The sequence below is a fragment of the Acanthaster planci genome, linkage group LG05, assembly GCF_054643075.1.
Source record: "Acanthaster planci isolate LZ-2023a linkage group LG05, COTS_SCS, whole genome shotgun sequence".
Taxonomy (NCBI): Eukaryota; Metazoa; Echinodermata; class Asteroidea; order Valvatida; family Acanthasteridae; genus Acanthaster; species Acanthaster planci.
The window spans coordinates 854,529-871,145 of NC_141781.1; the positions used below are offsets into that span (position 1 = coordinate 854,529).

General features: G+C 38.8%; 1 protein-coding gene across 1 annotated transcript; it reads left to right on the forward strand.

Annotated features, from left to right (window-relative positions):
* The first annotated feature begins 625 nt into the window (after positions 1–625).
* LOC147798971 (GPI alpha-1,2-mannosyltransferase 3-like) lies at positions 626–12,736 on the forward strand. Its single transcript, XM_087136590.1, has 12 exons — positions 626–1,062; positions 1,350–1,467; positions 1,959–2,063; positions 2,968–3,116; positions 4,101–4,250; positions 4,862–4,913; positions 6,240–6,451; positions 7,157–7,221; positions 7,779–8,001; positions 8,923–9,115; positions 9,769–9,807; positions 10,008–12,736. Exons 1-12 carry the CDS (start codon positions 626–628, stop codon positions 10,107–10,109), a joined length of 1,845 nt encoding a protein of 614 aa, XP_086992716.1. The 3' UTR covers positions 10,110–12,736.
* Positions 12,737–16,617: the final 3,881 nt, after the last annotated feature.

A 16,617-nucleotide genomic window follows, 5' to 3' on the forward strand; every position in this document is an offset into this window, starting at 1 on the left:
TTTGGTACTGTTTGGGCACTGGCGGGAGATATGCATAGCGCATAAATAGTGAAATTTCAGGCACATTTTTCCCGTAAACTACAACACTATAGTCTGAGTATAGTCGCCCCTTTGAGTTACGAGTGTGAAATATGGAAAAGCTACCAGTTGACCAATCAGAGAAAAGAATCAACACTCAGTGATGTCATCCCGACCGTGAGAATAACATTGTCCTAAAAAGTCAAATTTAACATGTAAAATATGGAAAAATTTACCTGCTTGACGTAGAACTTTTTCAGACTACTCTCCTAGGGTTTGTGCACAGGTTGTCAAGTAATATCTGGATACGGAACTCTTTCCACACCACTTTCCCATTATTACATGATATTTTATCATGGAAAGGAACGAGATACATGTGTGATTGATGTACTAGGCCTGGCCATAGTGTTTTTTGTGAGATTATGAATTGAGGTTTAGTTCAGGAGTTGTGAGGAGTTAGCTCAGAGTCTTCAGTGTTTTTAACAAAATCAGAAATGGAGTTAGAGTTGAGGAAGTGATTGCTGATCACATTACAAGTCAAAGATTTAAATAATTTGTTTGTACATTTTGCTTTGGATTTTGCAGACTTGATCCACAGGGCTAGGGAATGGCTCAACGTGACAATTTGAGGTCAAGACCTGCCCCTGCACAGCCATCAGATCAATCTGAATCCACACCGCCCTCATCAACCCAGTATGACCACACCCAGCCTGACCACACCCAACTCGACCATGCTCAATCTGACCACACCAAACCACCTTCCCTTACTAGAGAGTGTGACCTAACAAGGAGAAAGCGGGTGACATACCGAAGTATCAATAACCAAGACGAAAACAGTACAGCCAGCCTGTCAAACGCAGACACACCCAAGCCAGTCCTATCAAAAGGAAATGCCTCTGTCGAGGATCCTGCACCATGGCCAAGGAGTAGACTGCTTATAGTGTTACTTTTGTTTCGTTGGGTCAACGCCGCTTTAACTCAGACATTCTTTGTTCCTGACGAATATTGGCAATCTCTTGAAGTGGCGCATAATATCGTCTTTGGATATCCTCTTGGTTTTTTTTTAATGTTGCATTACTTGTCCGATTTCAATCCACTTCAAAAAATCAGCACTTTATCATTTCAAAATCGGACAACCAGTTTTTCAAATGTCATAAATGCCCGTAAATTAACCCTGCTTTTTAAACCATTCTTATAAAATTGTTATATAAAAGGGTTGTGTACTGTAACTCTTAACTTCTGTAGCTACAATAAGACAGATATATTTTTCTCAAGATAATTTTCAGATTTTGCTTTGGAGCATTTACATTTGACCTTAACCTAGTAATCACCTATGGGTACCTAACGTGGGAGTGGCAGATAGGTTTGAGGGGATTCACACATCCAGTCATCTTTGCCATCTTGTACAAGGCACTTCAGCTTCTCAACTTGGACCATCCCATGCTGTTGGTAAGAAACAGAGGCAGAGACAAGGATAGAGACAGGCAAAAGGCAAATTAGCTAAATAAGTTCTTTCTTTGGCCTGAAGGGAGTAAGGTTGAAAAGTGATCATATCTTGCATTTCTCTGCTGGTGTGCAGGTCCAAACCCTCCCAGTCTGACATGCAAATTAGGTTTGCAATCACCACCTGACTCCAGAGATTTCTTGGGATTGTCATTCAATGGTTTTCCTCTTGCTTGTATGTAAATTGAACACTTTTATAATGCATGTCAATGTTTGATGTAAATTTTTTTATCCAGTGTTGTTTGAGGGATCATAATCTTAAATATTTCTGATGTTAACATGAACAGTTCAGTTTTCATACTTCAATACATATTTTTATTAAACCTGCATTGCAATGCATTGCACTGCATTGCACTGCATTGCACTGCATTGCACTGTGGGATTTAGGAACTGGATAATAATATATTGGTAAAGTTTTTATTGATATTTCATTTCAGGTTTTACTCCCCAAGATACTTCAAGCCACATTTTCTGCGGTTGGTGATTACTATTTGTACAAGTTTGCTCAGTCTCTCTGGGGAGAACATGTGGCCAGATGGACTGTATCCTTTCTATTCGCTGATCACCCTCACATAAATTCCTTTTAGGGGATAACGACGGGTTAGCATGACCTACTCACCTGAAACATTTGTATGAATACAGACATGTCTGTGACTTTACCAAACAACATTACGAGTCATAATTCACCAAAGCCACTTTGGAGTTTAAGGCCTTCAAATGAATCTTATCAAACCCTTAACATTGTCATTCCACACAATGTCTATTTTCATGAGGATGCTAAAATAAGTCACACATCAAAATGAGAACTCTTTCTAGTGCAGACTGTAACAGAGTAATCTAAAGAAAATTGCCTACACACTCATTTTGGAAGATCAAGTCAAGATGTATGTTGCGTTTGGGAGATGTTAATTTTAATTTCAGGTTTTGCCCTTATCCGATGTACATGTATACAGTGTATTCGTAAACACAGTACATGTATACTCAATGCTTGTCTAAGAGCTTATTAGATAATTCACAAGCTTACTCGGGCAGGACTCAAACCCATGACCTCCTATGACTAGGACAGATGTCTCAACATCTCGACCACCGAGCTTGCTGGGGTTGGCTGGCTGGTCCGAGTCAGCAATCTATTTTAAGATGGACTTTGTTTCAGGGAGATGTTAATTAAGTTACAGGTTAATTGCTTGCAAGCTCTCGGACAAGCACTGAATATACAGCGTTCATGAATATATATGCCAGGTAAGGGCAAAACGTGTAATTAAAAACAAGATCTAGTCACACATCTTTTGGACAGTGCTCAGCATGAATGAATTATAAACATTGAAAATGTAGCAGTTTTTCTCTCTAGTGTTTGTGATATCTTGTAATGCACTTGACTCATGTGATAAAGGTGCTTATAAATGGTTGGAGTCTTGACTTGTGAAGTCCTTAGCATTATTTTCACAGCTTTTCTCTCATCTTAGTTCATGGTTTGTTTTCTACACGGCAGCCAGGACGCTGACAAACACCATGGAGATGATCCTGACGATATGGGCAATGCATTACTACCCGTGGCCTTCATATATGATCAAAGGCCATGATCCGAGTCAGCACAGGTATGGTAGGCATTCTAAGGAATGGATAGGGTTTCTAGCCATGCCCACACCAATAACAAGTGGAACATTCACACAACATCAGGGCCCAAACCACTCCTTTATCCGATAAGTATTGAACATAATGTACATATTGGCATTCCTTACCCCTGTCCTGCCTCTGACAATTGTTGAATATTTACATAATATTGTTGGGAAGTCCTGAAATCCAGCATTGGTCGTCTTAAAGCTATTCTTGTCAACCCCTCCTCACAATAAGTTTTTTGCAAGTTAACTTTGACCCAAATCTGGTACACTTGAGTTCTTTGAAATCACATGAACATAACAACTTGGATTCTCCTTACTAAAACCACTGTTGCTATACCTCGTGATTTGGGTCAAGCTTTTCCTTAGTTACATAAGAGATGCCTTGCAACAAAACACTGTTCTCAATGGATAAGAAGGACACAAAGGAACCAGTCCATTCCAGAGATGGTGGTCGCTATGCAAAAGCTTGCCCCGAATCACGAGGTATAGCAACAGTGTCTTTAGTCTGGGGAATTCATATCGTTACGTTTATGTGCAGTCAGATAACTCAGTGTACCAGATTTTATTCAAATTTAACTTGCAAATGGCTTATTGATAGAATTATGTATTTGGAGGATGCATATCTAATTGCCTGTTTGCATAGTTTTAGTAATGTACACCCATAGCTTTCTAAGCTGCTAGAACTTTATTCCCTTTGAAACAAATTGCAATATAGCTGCATTCATGTCAGTTTTAGAAACTGATTTCTGTCCTTTGCCAATTTGTATTATTTCTGAAAATATTGTGACCTTCTCTGAACAGCGTGCGCAACACGATTCTTTGTAATGAACCCTGATGATGCAGTATGGCCTTGGCAATTACTTGTTGGCCAATTTTTTCCCCCCTGTTTCAAACGTGTTTCTTTCATTTAAGCAGACAAAAAAAAAGCTGAATGATAGGCTGTCTGTGTTGTCTTGGCAGATATTCCACCGGGGTTTACCTTCTCTTAGCTGCTCTTGCTTGTATCATGCGACCTACCGCTGCTATTATCTGGATACCTCTTGGCCTGTGGCATCTTGCAAGATGTCGAAATCTCATCTTGGCTCTTCTCATTGACTTCATTCCTATTGGGTACAAAACCTCCTTGAGTTGGAATCAACAGTCAAGAATTTATGCATTTTATGTCCAACACTGGAAGTACATGCAAGCATCATCCATCTTTCTTTAAAAATTCTCTGTGGTATTCCTAAATTTAGTACAGTGTTGAAACATTTCAGTTGACTTCAACCAATCAGAGAAGGCCTTTCACTTTTATTGTGGCAGTAAGAGCCCTCTTTTGCTGGGTAACATTTTACTGCATTGATTCATCATACAGGTGACAACTTTAGCCTACACAATTTAAGTCAGGCCTGAAAAGACTGCTTTGATTGGTCAGAGGTTAATGGTGTAGAATTCATTTCATTGATGTCCATTTCAGAATCCCACTGCAATGAAATTCAGTCAAGGAGACTATCACTAGAGATAGTAGCGTGCAATATCTGAATATGTCACTATCACCAGAGATAGTAGTGTGCAATATTTGAATTTGTTAATATTACTAGAGATAGTAGCTTGCAATATTTGAATATGTTACTGTCACTGGAGATAGTAGTGTGCAATATTTGAATATGTTACTATCTCTACAGATAATAACATGCAATATTTGAATATTTGTTTCACTTTTTTGTTTCTTCTATCATCAGTTGTGCAGCTCTCAGCTGTTCTTTACTAATGGACAGAGTTTGTTACGGCAAGGTATGTCAGATTGGCAAATACATTCCAAACTTACCTAGGATTGTTCTTGTGTCTGGTTAGAATTCTAAGCTAAAACGTAAGGTTAAACCTACCAAAATATGTCTGGTTAGAATTCTAAGCTAAAACGTAAGGTTAAACTTACCAAAATATGTCCGGTTAGAATTCTAAGCTAAAACGTAAGGTTAAACTTACCAAAATATGTCCGGTTAGAATTCTAAGCTAAAACGTAAGGTTAAACTTACCAAAATATGTCCGGTTAGAATTCTAAGCTAAAACGTAAGGTTAAACTTACCAAAATATGTCCGGTTAGAATTCTAAGCTAAAACGTAAGGTTAAACTTACCAAAATATGTCCGGTTAGAATTCTAAGCTAAAACGTAAGGTTAAACTTACCAAAATATGTCCGGTTAGAATTCTAAGCTAAAACGTAAGGTTAAACCTACCAAAATATGTCCGGTTAGAATTCTAAGCTAAAACGTAAGGTTAAACCTACCAAAATATGTCCGGTTAGAATTCTAAGCTAAAACGTAAGGTTAAACTTACCAAAATATGTCCGGTTAGAATTCTAAGCTAAAACGTAAGGTTAAACTTACCAAAATATGTCCGGTTAGAATTCTAAGCTAAAACGTAAGGTTAAACTTACCAAAATATGTCCGGTTAGAATTCTAAGCTAAAACGTAAGGTTAAACTTACCAAAATATGTCTGGTTAGAATTCTAAGCTAAAACGTAAGGTTAAACTTACCAAAATATGTGTTTGAACTTTTCAGAATTGTTTCATCTGAACATTCATCTGCAATTATACGTTTTGTGGATGCTAGTATGAATATTGCCAGGGGGAGGGGTAGACCAAGCCCTCAGCAGCAAACTGGCAAACTATTAATGGTGAAAGGGGGGAAAATTCCCATGTATTTTTCGAATAAATTTGATATTTTCTTTCACTTTTTCTTTCCCTTAAGCCCCAGGCTTACTTTTTTTGGGGGGGTGGTGTTGATGGGAAGAGAGGGTTGCCTCCTTCCCTCCTTGTAATGCTCATTGTGGACAATGTTTTTCCAAGTCTCGACCTACATCATCAGCAAACTAACTAACCACAGTTTTGTGGCCATCTTACAAAAAACTGTACAAAAATGTACTGCATTGTTGGAATTGTACATAAGGTTGAGATTTCTGGCAAGCACCAAGGTGAAATGTAAATTCTTGCATCCTTGTCTGATTGGGCATTGCAAAGGTTAATCAGTTTAAAGTGTAAATAAGACACTATTTCAACTGACAAAGCAGCTTGGAAATCACACAAGGTTTCACTAGTGTTGCTTTCATTTTCTCTTTCAGTGGATTTTTGTCCACTTCAACTTTCTTCGCTTCAATGCCTTATACAACGTCAGCTCATTTTATGGAACTCAGCCATGGCACTGGTACTTGACACAAGGGTTACCAGTGATGATTGGTACCCATGTGTTCCCATTCATTTTAGGAATAAGGTTAGCTGGTCGTGTCTATCGCCCATTGGTGCTGCTAATGATCTGGACACAATTTGTTTATAGGTAAGGAGAATCTAGGTTTATTTTTATGCCAAGTTTCTGGGTGAAGAGGAATCTCTACCAAGGGTTTCAAAACCTGGAACGCCAGACTTGTTCAATTTCCAAATCTTGAATAAACCATTCTGTGTGTTCTGTATGTGACCCAGCTGATCGAAATCAGGAATAAGTCTCCAGTTGACTTTTAAGATATGTACATGGTCTGAAAGAGACTTCTATAAACTTTCAAATGGCAAACATTACAAGTGTGTTGATGGTAACGTGTCATACATACACTTCCAACATATACAGAAACTTGTTTTTTTCAGCATTTACCCACATCCTGACTTTACTCGGCCATTATGTAAAACAGCCTCAGTGACTTATTCCTGATTACGATGTACCAAGTGACATATACTTATCAGGCACGGAGTTTTTAAGTCTCTTTCGGAAAAGTGAAGTTGAAGATCTGAGTAGATGGGGTTGATCAAGCCTGTGTGATAGCAACATCTTTGTCCTTGGGCAAGATATTTTGTCACAATTGCCCCCTCAACCCCCGAGATATTGGGTACCTGTTTGGACAGAGGTGGTTTGTGTGACTAGTTAGTTCAACAGTTGAAAAAATTCAGAAAATTGAAATAACCTGAATGTATGAATGAAGCATGGTTGTGAAACTATTAACCAAGTTGTTAACATTTTATTTGGGATTGTTCACTTGTGCCTGTTTTACAGCCTCTTAGAACACAAGGAATACAGATTCTTGCTACCACTTCTGCCAATTGCTATGTCTTTTTGTGGTAAGTTGAACCACCAGAAGGTTTCTCGTAATCTTCTACTTTGATTTCAAAGAAACAAGTTGTATACCCCTGTTATGTATGGATTACCTTTCACGTGTCACTCTATAAATTTGGGATCCAGAAGTATGAAATTGCTATATCTCTGTTAAACCAGACATGTATAATCTGACATGAAAATATCATTGAAATGAACTTCAAACTATTGCCTTTTTTGCAGGGGACACGCAGTTTTCATGATGTAAATACTCTTGGAAATTACAGAATATGTTTTGAACTTACAAAATATGAACTTACGGAATGTGTTTTTAACTTACATAATGCAGAGAAAACAGGGATAAAATCCCTCTGAAATCACACAATTTTAAGCTTACATGATAAGAGGAAATAATTTTCGTTCTTGCTGGCAGTTTCAATTTCTCAACTTAGAGTTGGGTAGAGTTCAACTTTTTAGCGAGTTATTTTTGGAACATCAGAGTTGCAACATTATGTGAACATTATTCCAATTGTTATTGATATGGTAGTTTTCTAACCTGATCCATTTTGTGTTTGTGTGACAGGTGTATGTTTTAGTAAGTTATCCAAGGCCGGTCGAGCCAGTAGCTTAGCGATATTTATCCTAGTCAGCAATCTGCCAGTGTGTCTGTACACAGGCCTTGTACATCAGCGAGGAACACTTGACGTGATGAATTACCTACAGACAGTAGCCCATGCACCCAACGCTCACATCAGAACACCCTCTGTCTTGTTCCTTATGCCCTGCCACTCCACACCTTTATTCAGGTGAGGCGTACCATAGACTGGTCACTGGTAACCTGTGATGTGAAACGCCTGTGTATTCATTTTTCAGATAGTTAGATTTCTCCTTGCTAGTGAAGTCTTTGACTTTTAAATCTCTGCATAAGTACTTTTATCTGCTTACTGGAGACAAACACAGCGATCATATGATGACATAAGGCGACAGACCACTCAAGTCAAGAGACAAATACAGCGATCATATAATGACATAAGGTGACAGACCACCCAAGTCAAGAGATAAACACAGCGATCATATAATGACATAAGGTGACAGACCACTCAAGTCAAGAGACAAACACAGCGATTGTATGATGACATAAGGTGACAGACCACTCAAGTCAAGAGACAAACACAGCGATCGTATGATGACATAAGGTGACAGACCACTCAAGTACTGAGTAGTACTTTATAGCATTCGGGACTGTTAGGGTTAATATGATAGTCGTTATATGGAGACTTAAAAATTGTGGCTTGTACCAAAGTCCCATCAATTAACTCCAAATTTTCCCGGTAAATATCAACCAGCAACAAAGAGCTGAACCGGGTATACCACTAGAAGTGAACACTTTGAATGTGTGACAGATCTATCAAGTGAATATGTTAACAAGCGTCAGAATCTTTGCATGGATGGTCATGCTACCAAGGCAAGATGGAAGTGACCATAATGATGATGTTTTATGTGGTTACCACCTTCATATAAATAAAAATTATTGTTACATGTACAAATGATTTTTATAGCAAAATATATCATTCTGTGACATCTGCAATAACTAACGGTTATCAGTGTCAAAGTGTTGGTGTGGGTCATAACTTTTTGTCTTTTTTCTTCCTCTATTGTTCAAGCAGTTCTCTTTTTTATTGCCAACGAGATTTGATTCACTTTAATTTGATTTTGATTACTTTCAGTCATATACATGCCAACATCTCCATGCGATTCTTGGAATGCCCACCCAACCTCAGCCGATACCGCAATGCGGAAAGTTCATATCAGGATGAAGCAGATGTCTTCTTTGACAACCCTAGCGATTGGCTGAAAGCCGAGTTCAGACCGGGCAGTAACTTGCCAAGATATTTGGTGTTTTATGACGTTCTCTTGCCTGTATGTTCACTGCCTCTTTCTAGATAAAATTTTCTCTTTGTTACATTAGTTACAGTAAGTTAAGGTAGTTTCAATCTGTCTCCCTCGGTATGCACAACACATTGATGTCACATTTTGTCTACATGTGCGCTTTTCTTAGGGGACTCAATCATATCTCATCTCACTGCCATTGGAATGCACTCATGTAGGCCTAAACAAAGCTTGATGGCGTTATATTTTTGGTTTATAGGAACCATTTTGAATCCTGCCAAATTTCTCGTGAATGTGACATTTGTGTAAAACATTCCAGGAAGGAAGTTAAGCTGTGTTTAAATGTGCTGATAAGTATAGTCAGTCTTTGAAATTTGAAATGTTTGGGAGGAATTATTCAAATTAACTACTCACAGGCCGGAGACCGATTGTTCAACAAATTAATTGAATTGAGGCTGAAGAGCTTTGGTATATGTCATATTGACTTGATACCCTGGTAGAAATGTAGAAAGCACTGTTTACTTCACATTTATTGATTTATCCTATCTGTAACAATTGAGTGTTGTCTGATCTCTTGAAGATGCACACAATTTAACAGTTTGTTTTAACTCAAGATAGGTTAGTGAACAGTAAACATTCCCTTTTTTAAAGTTTACCAACCCTTTTGTTTTTCTTGTTTGCAGAAAATCAAGAGATTCTTATCAAGCAGACGGTACTCACTAGTAAGCTTTTATTTAGCCATTTTCCTGTTTACATAAGTTATAAATGATGTGAAATTTCAACCTGATATTTGGAATGTATAAATTGTAAATGATGTTTAGGTAACCATGCTCAGAAACAGTGTTGAGATCACTTCCATTTTGCAACCAGTTGCGATATCTTTAATTTCTTTGTGTTACTTTTTTTCTTTGTCACATTACAGACTGCGTCATTCTTCCACACACATGTGCCCTTGGACAGTCGTATCGGCAAATATGTTCTCGTGTATTCCCGACCCCTCAAGATACCACTCACGCCAGCGTAATGGCGGACAGAAAACACCCAAGATCCGAATTGGAATGTCAGATATATATATGATAGACTGTGCATTCTATATACCCAGGGTGTCTGGGTCCCTAGAGTGACTTCACTAAAATTTCATTAAAATCATAAAATATAATGGAGTAGGCCCAAAGCATTGTGGGTACTCATTATAGGCATTCATTATGCATGCAGGGAATTTACCCAAGTGACTGGTTAAATATACCAATGCTGTAAGCATGCTAACAGTTACTAGAAGAGCTGTCACCTTTTAGCCTGGTTCCTGCCTCTTTCAAATAAGCAGCAGTTGCTGAAGTAACTTTGTGCAATATGCCTAAATAAATACAGATCTGCAGATTTCTTGGTAAGACACTACACACTTTTTGGTATGATGTGTCATCCAGATTCTCGGATGAACAATACTCATGAAATGTCTCATCTGTTGCCCTAAAAGCAGTTTCTAGTCAGCAGATAGAATTTTCTGCAGACAGTAACTGACCGGTTTCGGACAAAGCAATTCTGATACCATGACCTCAGTCCAGGCTAGGGCCCGTAAGAAAATTACAGCTTAAGTTCTGATTCTTTAAATGATCTGTAGAATTAGTTTGTTGTCTGTATGATAAAATGGGCAAGGTTTTGCAAGAATGTATTTATTAGTGTACAGCTTGAAGATATCTCCACTTAATACTGTGGAAAATGTATACACATAGTTGATATTACACACAATTTTTCTGTATTGAGGGATTTACACTTCAGAAATTTCCTAATAACTTCACGGTGTTTTATATAAGCCTCAAGCTGATCCGCAATTTTCCCAGCAATGCAGGCTCCTTTAGTAGGAACTGCACTTTGCTGGTTCACCAACGACTATGAAATGCACGTGTTGCGGTCGCATCTCCACCTACAGAATGAGAACCTCCCACCAACATGGCTCTTTTCAACCGATGAGGGAGTATTTGTGCTCTGTGCGAATAGGGTCAAAGCGTAAAAGGTAAGAAGTGCACCAGTTTAGAAAATGCAATTAATATTGCAAGTATTGCAAGTGTACAGTTGTGACCGAAACTATGTGACCGTACTATGTTTCATTATAAGGTTTACGACGACTCCTGGCTATAGACCTTGTATTCCCCAACTAAGTGTATTTACGATGTATTTGAAAACGTTAAATTCAAAGAGCCCAACTTCTACAATTGCATTCCGACTTTAATTCTGCAATTGCATTTCGACCCCCCAATCATCTGGTACCATCCCATTGAGGGTTTCAAATTTATACTGTACCTTCAAGAATACGACTGAAATCGGGGACGCCAGGAAGCGCTGTTTTTTCCCTAGGCCAGGAAGGGTAGGAGTAATTATAATAAAATGGGCGTACCATAACCTTTACGCATGCGTTTTTCGTCTAGGAAGGTCGGGGGCAATTATGATAAAATGGGCGTACCATAACCATTACGCATGCGTTTTTAAGGTTGGGGGCAATTATGATAAAATTGGCGTACCATAACCGTTACGCATGCGTTTTTCGTCTAGGAAGGTTGGGGGCAATTATGATAAAATTGGCGTACCATAACCGTTACGCATGCGTTTTTCATCTAGGAAGGTTGGGGGCAATTATTATACATGGGGTACACAAATGGCTACATGCATTGTTGGCATACACAGGTTTATCCCTAACGAACACAGGGCGAAGGTTTCCCTCGTTTTCTCCGAATGATGCAATCTACATTCAGAATTGGCATCTTGACATGAACAGAAAAAACCTTTTAAGCTTGTTAACGGTTGAGCTCTGAAGGCGAATGACTCTGCATTCGATTAGGATGCTTCCATATTTATTTTAACAGATAAAAATAAGAGAAAACGTGTTTTCCTTAGAGGTGCTCTTGAAGTACAAGAAACAATAAAACTGTACTGGCCGACTTGCATGGTAGCGCTGTCACAAGAGCGTTATACCTAGAACCGACAAGTCTCTACGTAGTATTTCTTTTCTTAGTTGGGAATTGGTGGAGGATGTTTTATTATAGGAAAGTAAAACCCGACATTTACCTCAGCACTAAAGTTCTGCTATATATGATAATTACCACCAACCTTCCTGAGATAAAAGTGACGTCGCCGCAAATATGGTCGGTTATTCATCGTCTACAGCTGATGTATTTTTAGTTTCATGATGTGCGAGCTGATCAGCTACAGAAAAGATGTAGGGGGCTTAGAATGGCCACAGTCTGTAAAATTGAATTAAACACTTTCAGTCCAAGTGAATGTAAACTTTTAGTTGTATCTGATCATGTTCTAGAATTTGTCCAGTCTGGTATTAGTGTCGGAAGCCATCGTTATGCTATTCAGGGTGCATATAGCCACACAGGCACGTTAATTTCTTCTTTGGCAAAGGGTGTGGTCACTAAAATTCACTCTGATCTCTTGATTAAGAGAATGTGAAATACCTTTGAGTGCCTTGTCAGTGGAGTAAATCTGCCGTGTGAAAGGAGCTTATCTTTGTCTCTTTGTGTCCAAAATGTTTCACTTTTTCGCTGTACAATGGTGGATCGGAGATATTATAGGCCTACTGGAAGATTCTATCGAAATTGCAACTTCACTTGACACAAATAAAAGGGGCTTCAAGAGCTAAGGCTAGCTCAATGGCCAGCGTGTCCTGTGTGTTTTCAATAGGCCAAGACTAGCCTATAGCCCTATAGACAACATATTCGCACGCAGTCTAAGCTCTTTCATAATACAAAGTATGTAGCGATGTCACGTACATGAACCGACGCGTTCTTTTTTCCGTTACATTCCGTTAAAAAAATGAGTCTTCAGTACGCGTACAGACCTAATTACATCAAAGTCTGCTCCATAACCCTACTTCCTGTAAACTCAAGTTCAAATCTCGAAGTCACCCACATCTTGTAATATTACCTTTCTTAGATTCCTTGCGCAAATGAACAAAATGAACTCAGAACGGACAAAAGAAAACAGGACAATATCAAGACTGAAAGTGTCTGGTGTACAAACACCTCTGTAGAATGAAACAAGATTAATCAACGCCACGCAATGCGAACTCCTTTGCTTATCTTTTTCCTCAGTATCATGTTTAAAGGGATCTATTAAATCGTTTGAATTTGAGGTTGATATCGGAACTCTGTAGGTTGTGACGAAGTGCTCAAGCCGTGAACAACACTATGATTAAAGTTCAGAGGAACCAGGTTCTACGAGGAGAGTTTCGCGATGAAGTTCAAGCACTAGATGAAAAACTTTTCTGACTGCTAAAAATCATTGGACCCACTGATCTTATCTTAAACTTTGTCTTCCTCTTTTTCGTCGTTCGACTGAAGTCAATGCGTACGATCGTCAGTGTCTAGCTAACCAACCTGGCAGTGGCTGACTCCATCTACGTTCTTACAGTTCTGATTTCATCATTTGCACACCCCTGGATGGCTTAAATATTACCATACCTGTAGAATTGTTGCACGACACTGGGCGTTATGCTTCCTTCAGCTTTGTGACGGCCAAAGGAATAGCTAGATTTTCAGCCGTGCATTATCCAATAACATTCAAAGCATCATGCAGCAAAACAAGAGTTGCCAAGATATCTGCAGGACTTCGGGTTTTGTCAGCTATTTTGGGAGCTGTAACAAACCTTTTTCAGATCACGGACCATTTCAGACGTCATTCCTCCGGAACATCAGCCTACCTTATTTGTAACATCTTACAAAATATCATTATGGTGTTTTATATATCAACCTTTACAGTGACTGTATCTATGTACATCTACATTTTGATAAACTTTCGCCCTGGAACATCTGCTCCGGAAGAAAGGCCCAAGCCACTTGGTTGAGGTGCTTTATGCTGTTTATTAATCCTGCTGTGTTTTTTTTCCTTTTCAATTCGTTTGCCCTTGCCAGGGCTGCTGTATGCATTGTTCTTCCTTATGTTCACAACGTTCCCCATGTCTTGACCCAAACGTATAAGATAACTGCAACCGAAGTAATCGTGAATCTGATCAACAGTTCGATCAATCCACTTGTCTATTAACATCACCAACTCTGCCTATCGAGATGCTGTTCTTGATTCATTCTCTTTCCCAAACGGTCCTCATTGCTTCAACAGTGAAGCACACAATGAGTTACAACCATCGCAGAAGCAGATGGAACTGTTTCCACGTGGGCCAAGGGATGTGGCTCAAGATCACGAAGAGGAGACGACAGGGTAACCTCCAACTGGGCCAAAAGAAGGCGCGTGGCATTTGGCACCTTACCAGCTTTGTGAGGTAAGCTACACAGCAAGACTAACGTCGGTAGAATAATCAATCAGATTGACTGAGGACATCTATCATAGAGTCAGCGCTATTTCCTTTCGCTCCAACACGCAATGAAATCATTTTCTCATTAGTTGTGACCGAAGAAAAGTGAAACCGTAATCACATTTTTTTTTGTAAATTTGATTTTTTCTTTACTGCATATGTGCTAAGCGACTTTAATCCAGTTGACCACAGCTACCGTGAATGCTGCAAATCCATATTCGAACTCCGAGTACACGCCTTCAGTGAACCATTTCTAACCGATATAAGCCATTAGGCCCAATTAAATGTATCATTTCTTTCTTCAAGAAAGCCAGTGTCGCTCCTAGCCTATCCAGCTACTAGACGTGTAACTCTAAATTTATCGACGGGATCAAAGATAAATCCAGAACCAAATTTTTTTTTGGGGGGGGGGGAGCACGGGTTCAAGAACAGGTGTTTATTTTCACAATTGTACCCTTTGGCCTTCCTAGGGGGTAAGGGTAAATGTGTTCCCTTTAAGCGCGTTATAGTGGAACGGTTAATGCAGTACAACAAAATGTCTTGCCCATGAAGGGCTGAGACACTGACTGAAAATATTTGGAAGAAACGTTCGGAATCTTGGGAGCACGCGCAATGGTGTGTTCCTAAATTAACGGTCAATTAAAATATGGACAATGATGCAGAGAGACTGCTGGGAATGATAGAAACACTGTTATTTCAGTCAAGATAGTACCTCTTTGGACAAAAAAAACCGATTTTTGACAACTATATATGTTAAATCTGAAAATCCTTCTGAAAAGTTAAGAACACTGAAGAAAAAAAACTATGTTCAGCCTTGAGAACTTTGAATACCTTCAACAATTTTATGTCATCCAAGGAAAGGCTTTTGTTTTGATGAATCAGGAAAAGAATCACCGAACTACATGTATATTTTAATACTCAGGAAAATGAGCCCACACTGTCTATTCGCCTTGAGCAGAAGCACCCCCTCATCGGTTGAAGAGGGCAGTATTGGTTCATTTGGTTGGTAGCGACGCAACTTTAACGCGTGCATTTCATAGTCGTTCGTAAACCCGCGAAGTGCTATTCAAATTCTGTCACCATGCAACCAGCAGAGGAGCCTCCATTGCTAACCTCGGGCTTCATTCTTTCCTGACATAAATGTTTGTACGGAAATAAATGAGTGTACTTGACACTGAAGCGTGAGGGCGGCGTCGATCATTTGCGATCATCAGCCACTATGGAAAAACAAACTATGTCATTGGACACGACTGTCGTTGCAATGTCGTTACTAATGGTATTTCATTACTTCTGATTGGTTGGAACTTAGTGCATTTCCAACTACGTGTAGTAAAACATCGAAACGAAGGAACTCTACTTGTGCTCCTGCTTTGAAATGAACCTTTTATTTGAATAGTAAGCGGAATGCCAATGAACTCTCTTACTTGTTCTTAAGCTGCAAGTATTGATATCATAATACCGATAACAATATCAATCAACTGAAAATGAGAGTCATGCGAAAGAGGCAAAGAAAATAAAATCTTGGCAAGGTCAAACAAACTAAGAATAAAACAATTGGTTAAACAAAGAGAAAAGTGTAAGTGAAAGGCGTCACATGCGTGTCATGCAAACTTTCCTGTTGACATTATCAATTTGCCAAGAAACATCTAATCTAGTAATTATAAAGAAAACTGTGTCCATCTCTGTCATTTAAGGTTTTTATCAACATGAACAAAACTCACGGTAATACCGTTGAATAACGTTGCTAGAATCTGATAAGTAAATACTTTTGTGGGATGTGTGCTTCAACGCTAAACATTGAGCTTTAAATCGATGGTTATAAAGGTAAGCTAGGTCGGAGTTAATGTCCATGTAACAAGCAATCATGTCAAATAATGAGCATTCCAGTGTCTTAGGTTCCATGATATGAAAAATAGCTCAGAATTTCAAAAATTGATTAAAATTAAAATCCAAAAAGGATTAAAATGAGGAGTGGCTGTCTTTGTGTTGAATATATTGCATGATTGTATTTCAAAGAAAAAACCGGTGCCATCGATCTTGCATTAAAAGCCTCAATGGCTTTGAAGTTCGCTTGTCCTGACATTTCAATGCGTAACAATGATGTATTCTGATCAATTTTGTTTATTTAAATACGGAGTTGAGATTTCTCCATGATGCTTTATTTCGATTTCAAATCAAATACGAAGAACCAATCTTTCTCATTGTATACCTGACAGCTTCGTAA

Coding starts and splice junctions, on each gene's coding strand:
- LOC147798971 (XM_087136590.1), top strand. CDS start 626: ATGGCTCAACGTGACAATTTGAGGTCAAGACCTGCCCCTGCACAGCCA. Junction 4,251..4,861: donor ATTGACTTCATTCCTATTGG/GTACAAAACCTC, acceptor TTCTATCATCAG/TTGTGCAGCTCTCAGCTGTT. Junction 8,002..8,922: donor CACTCCACACCTTTATTCAG/GTGAGGCGTACC, acceptor GATTACTTTCAG/TCATATACATGCCAACATCT.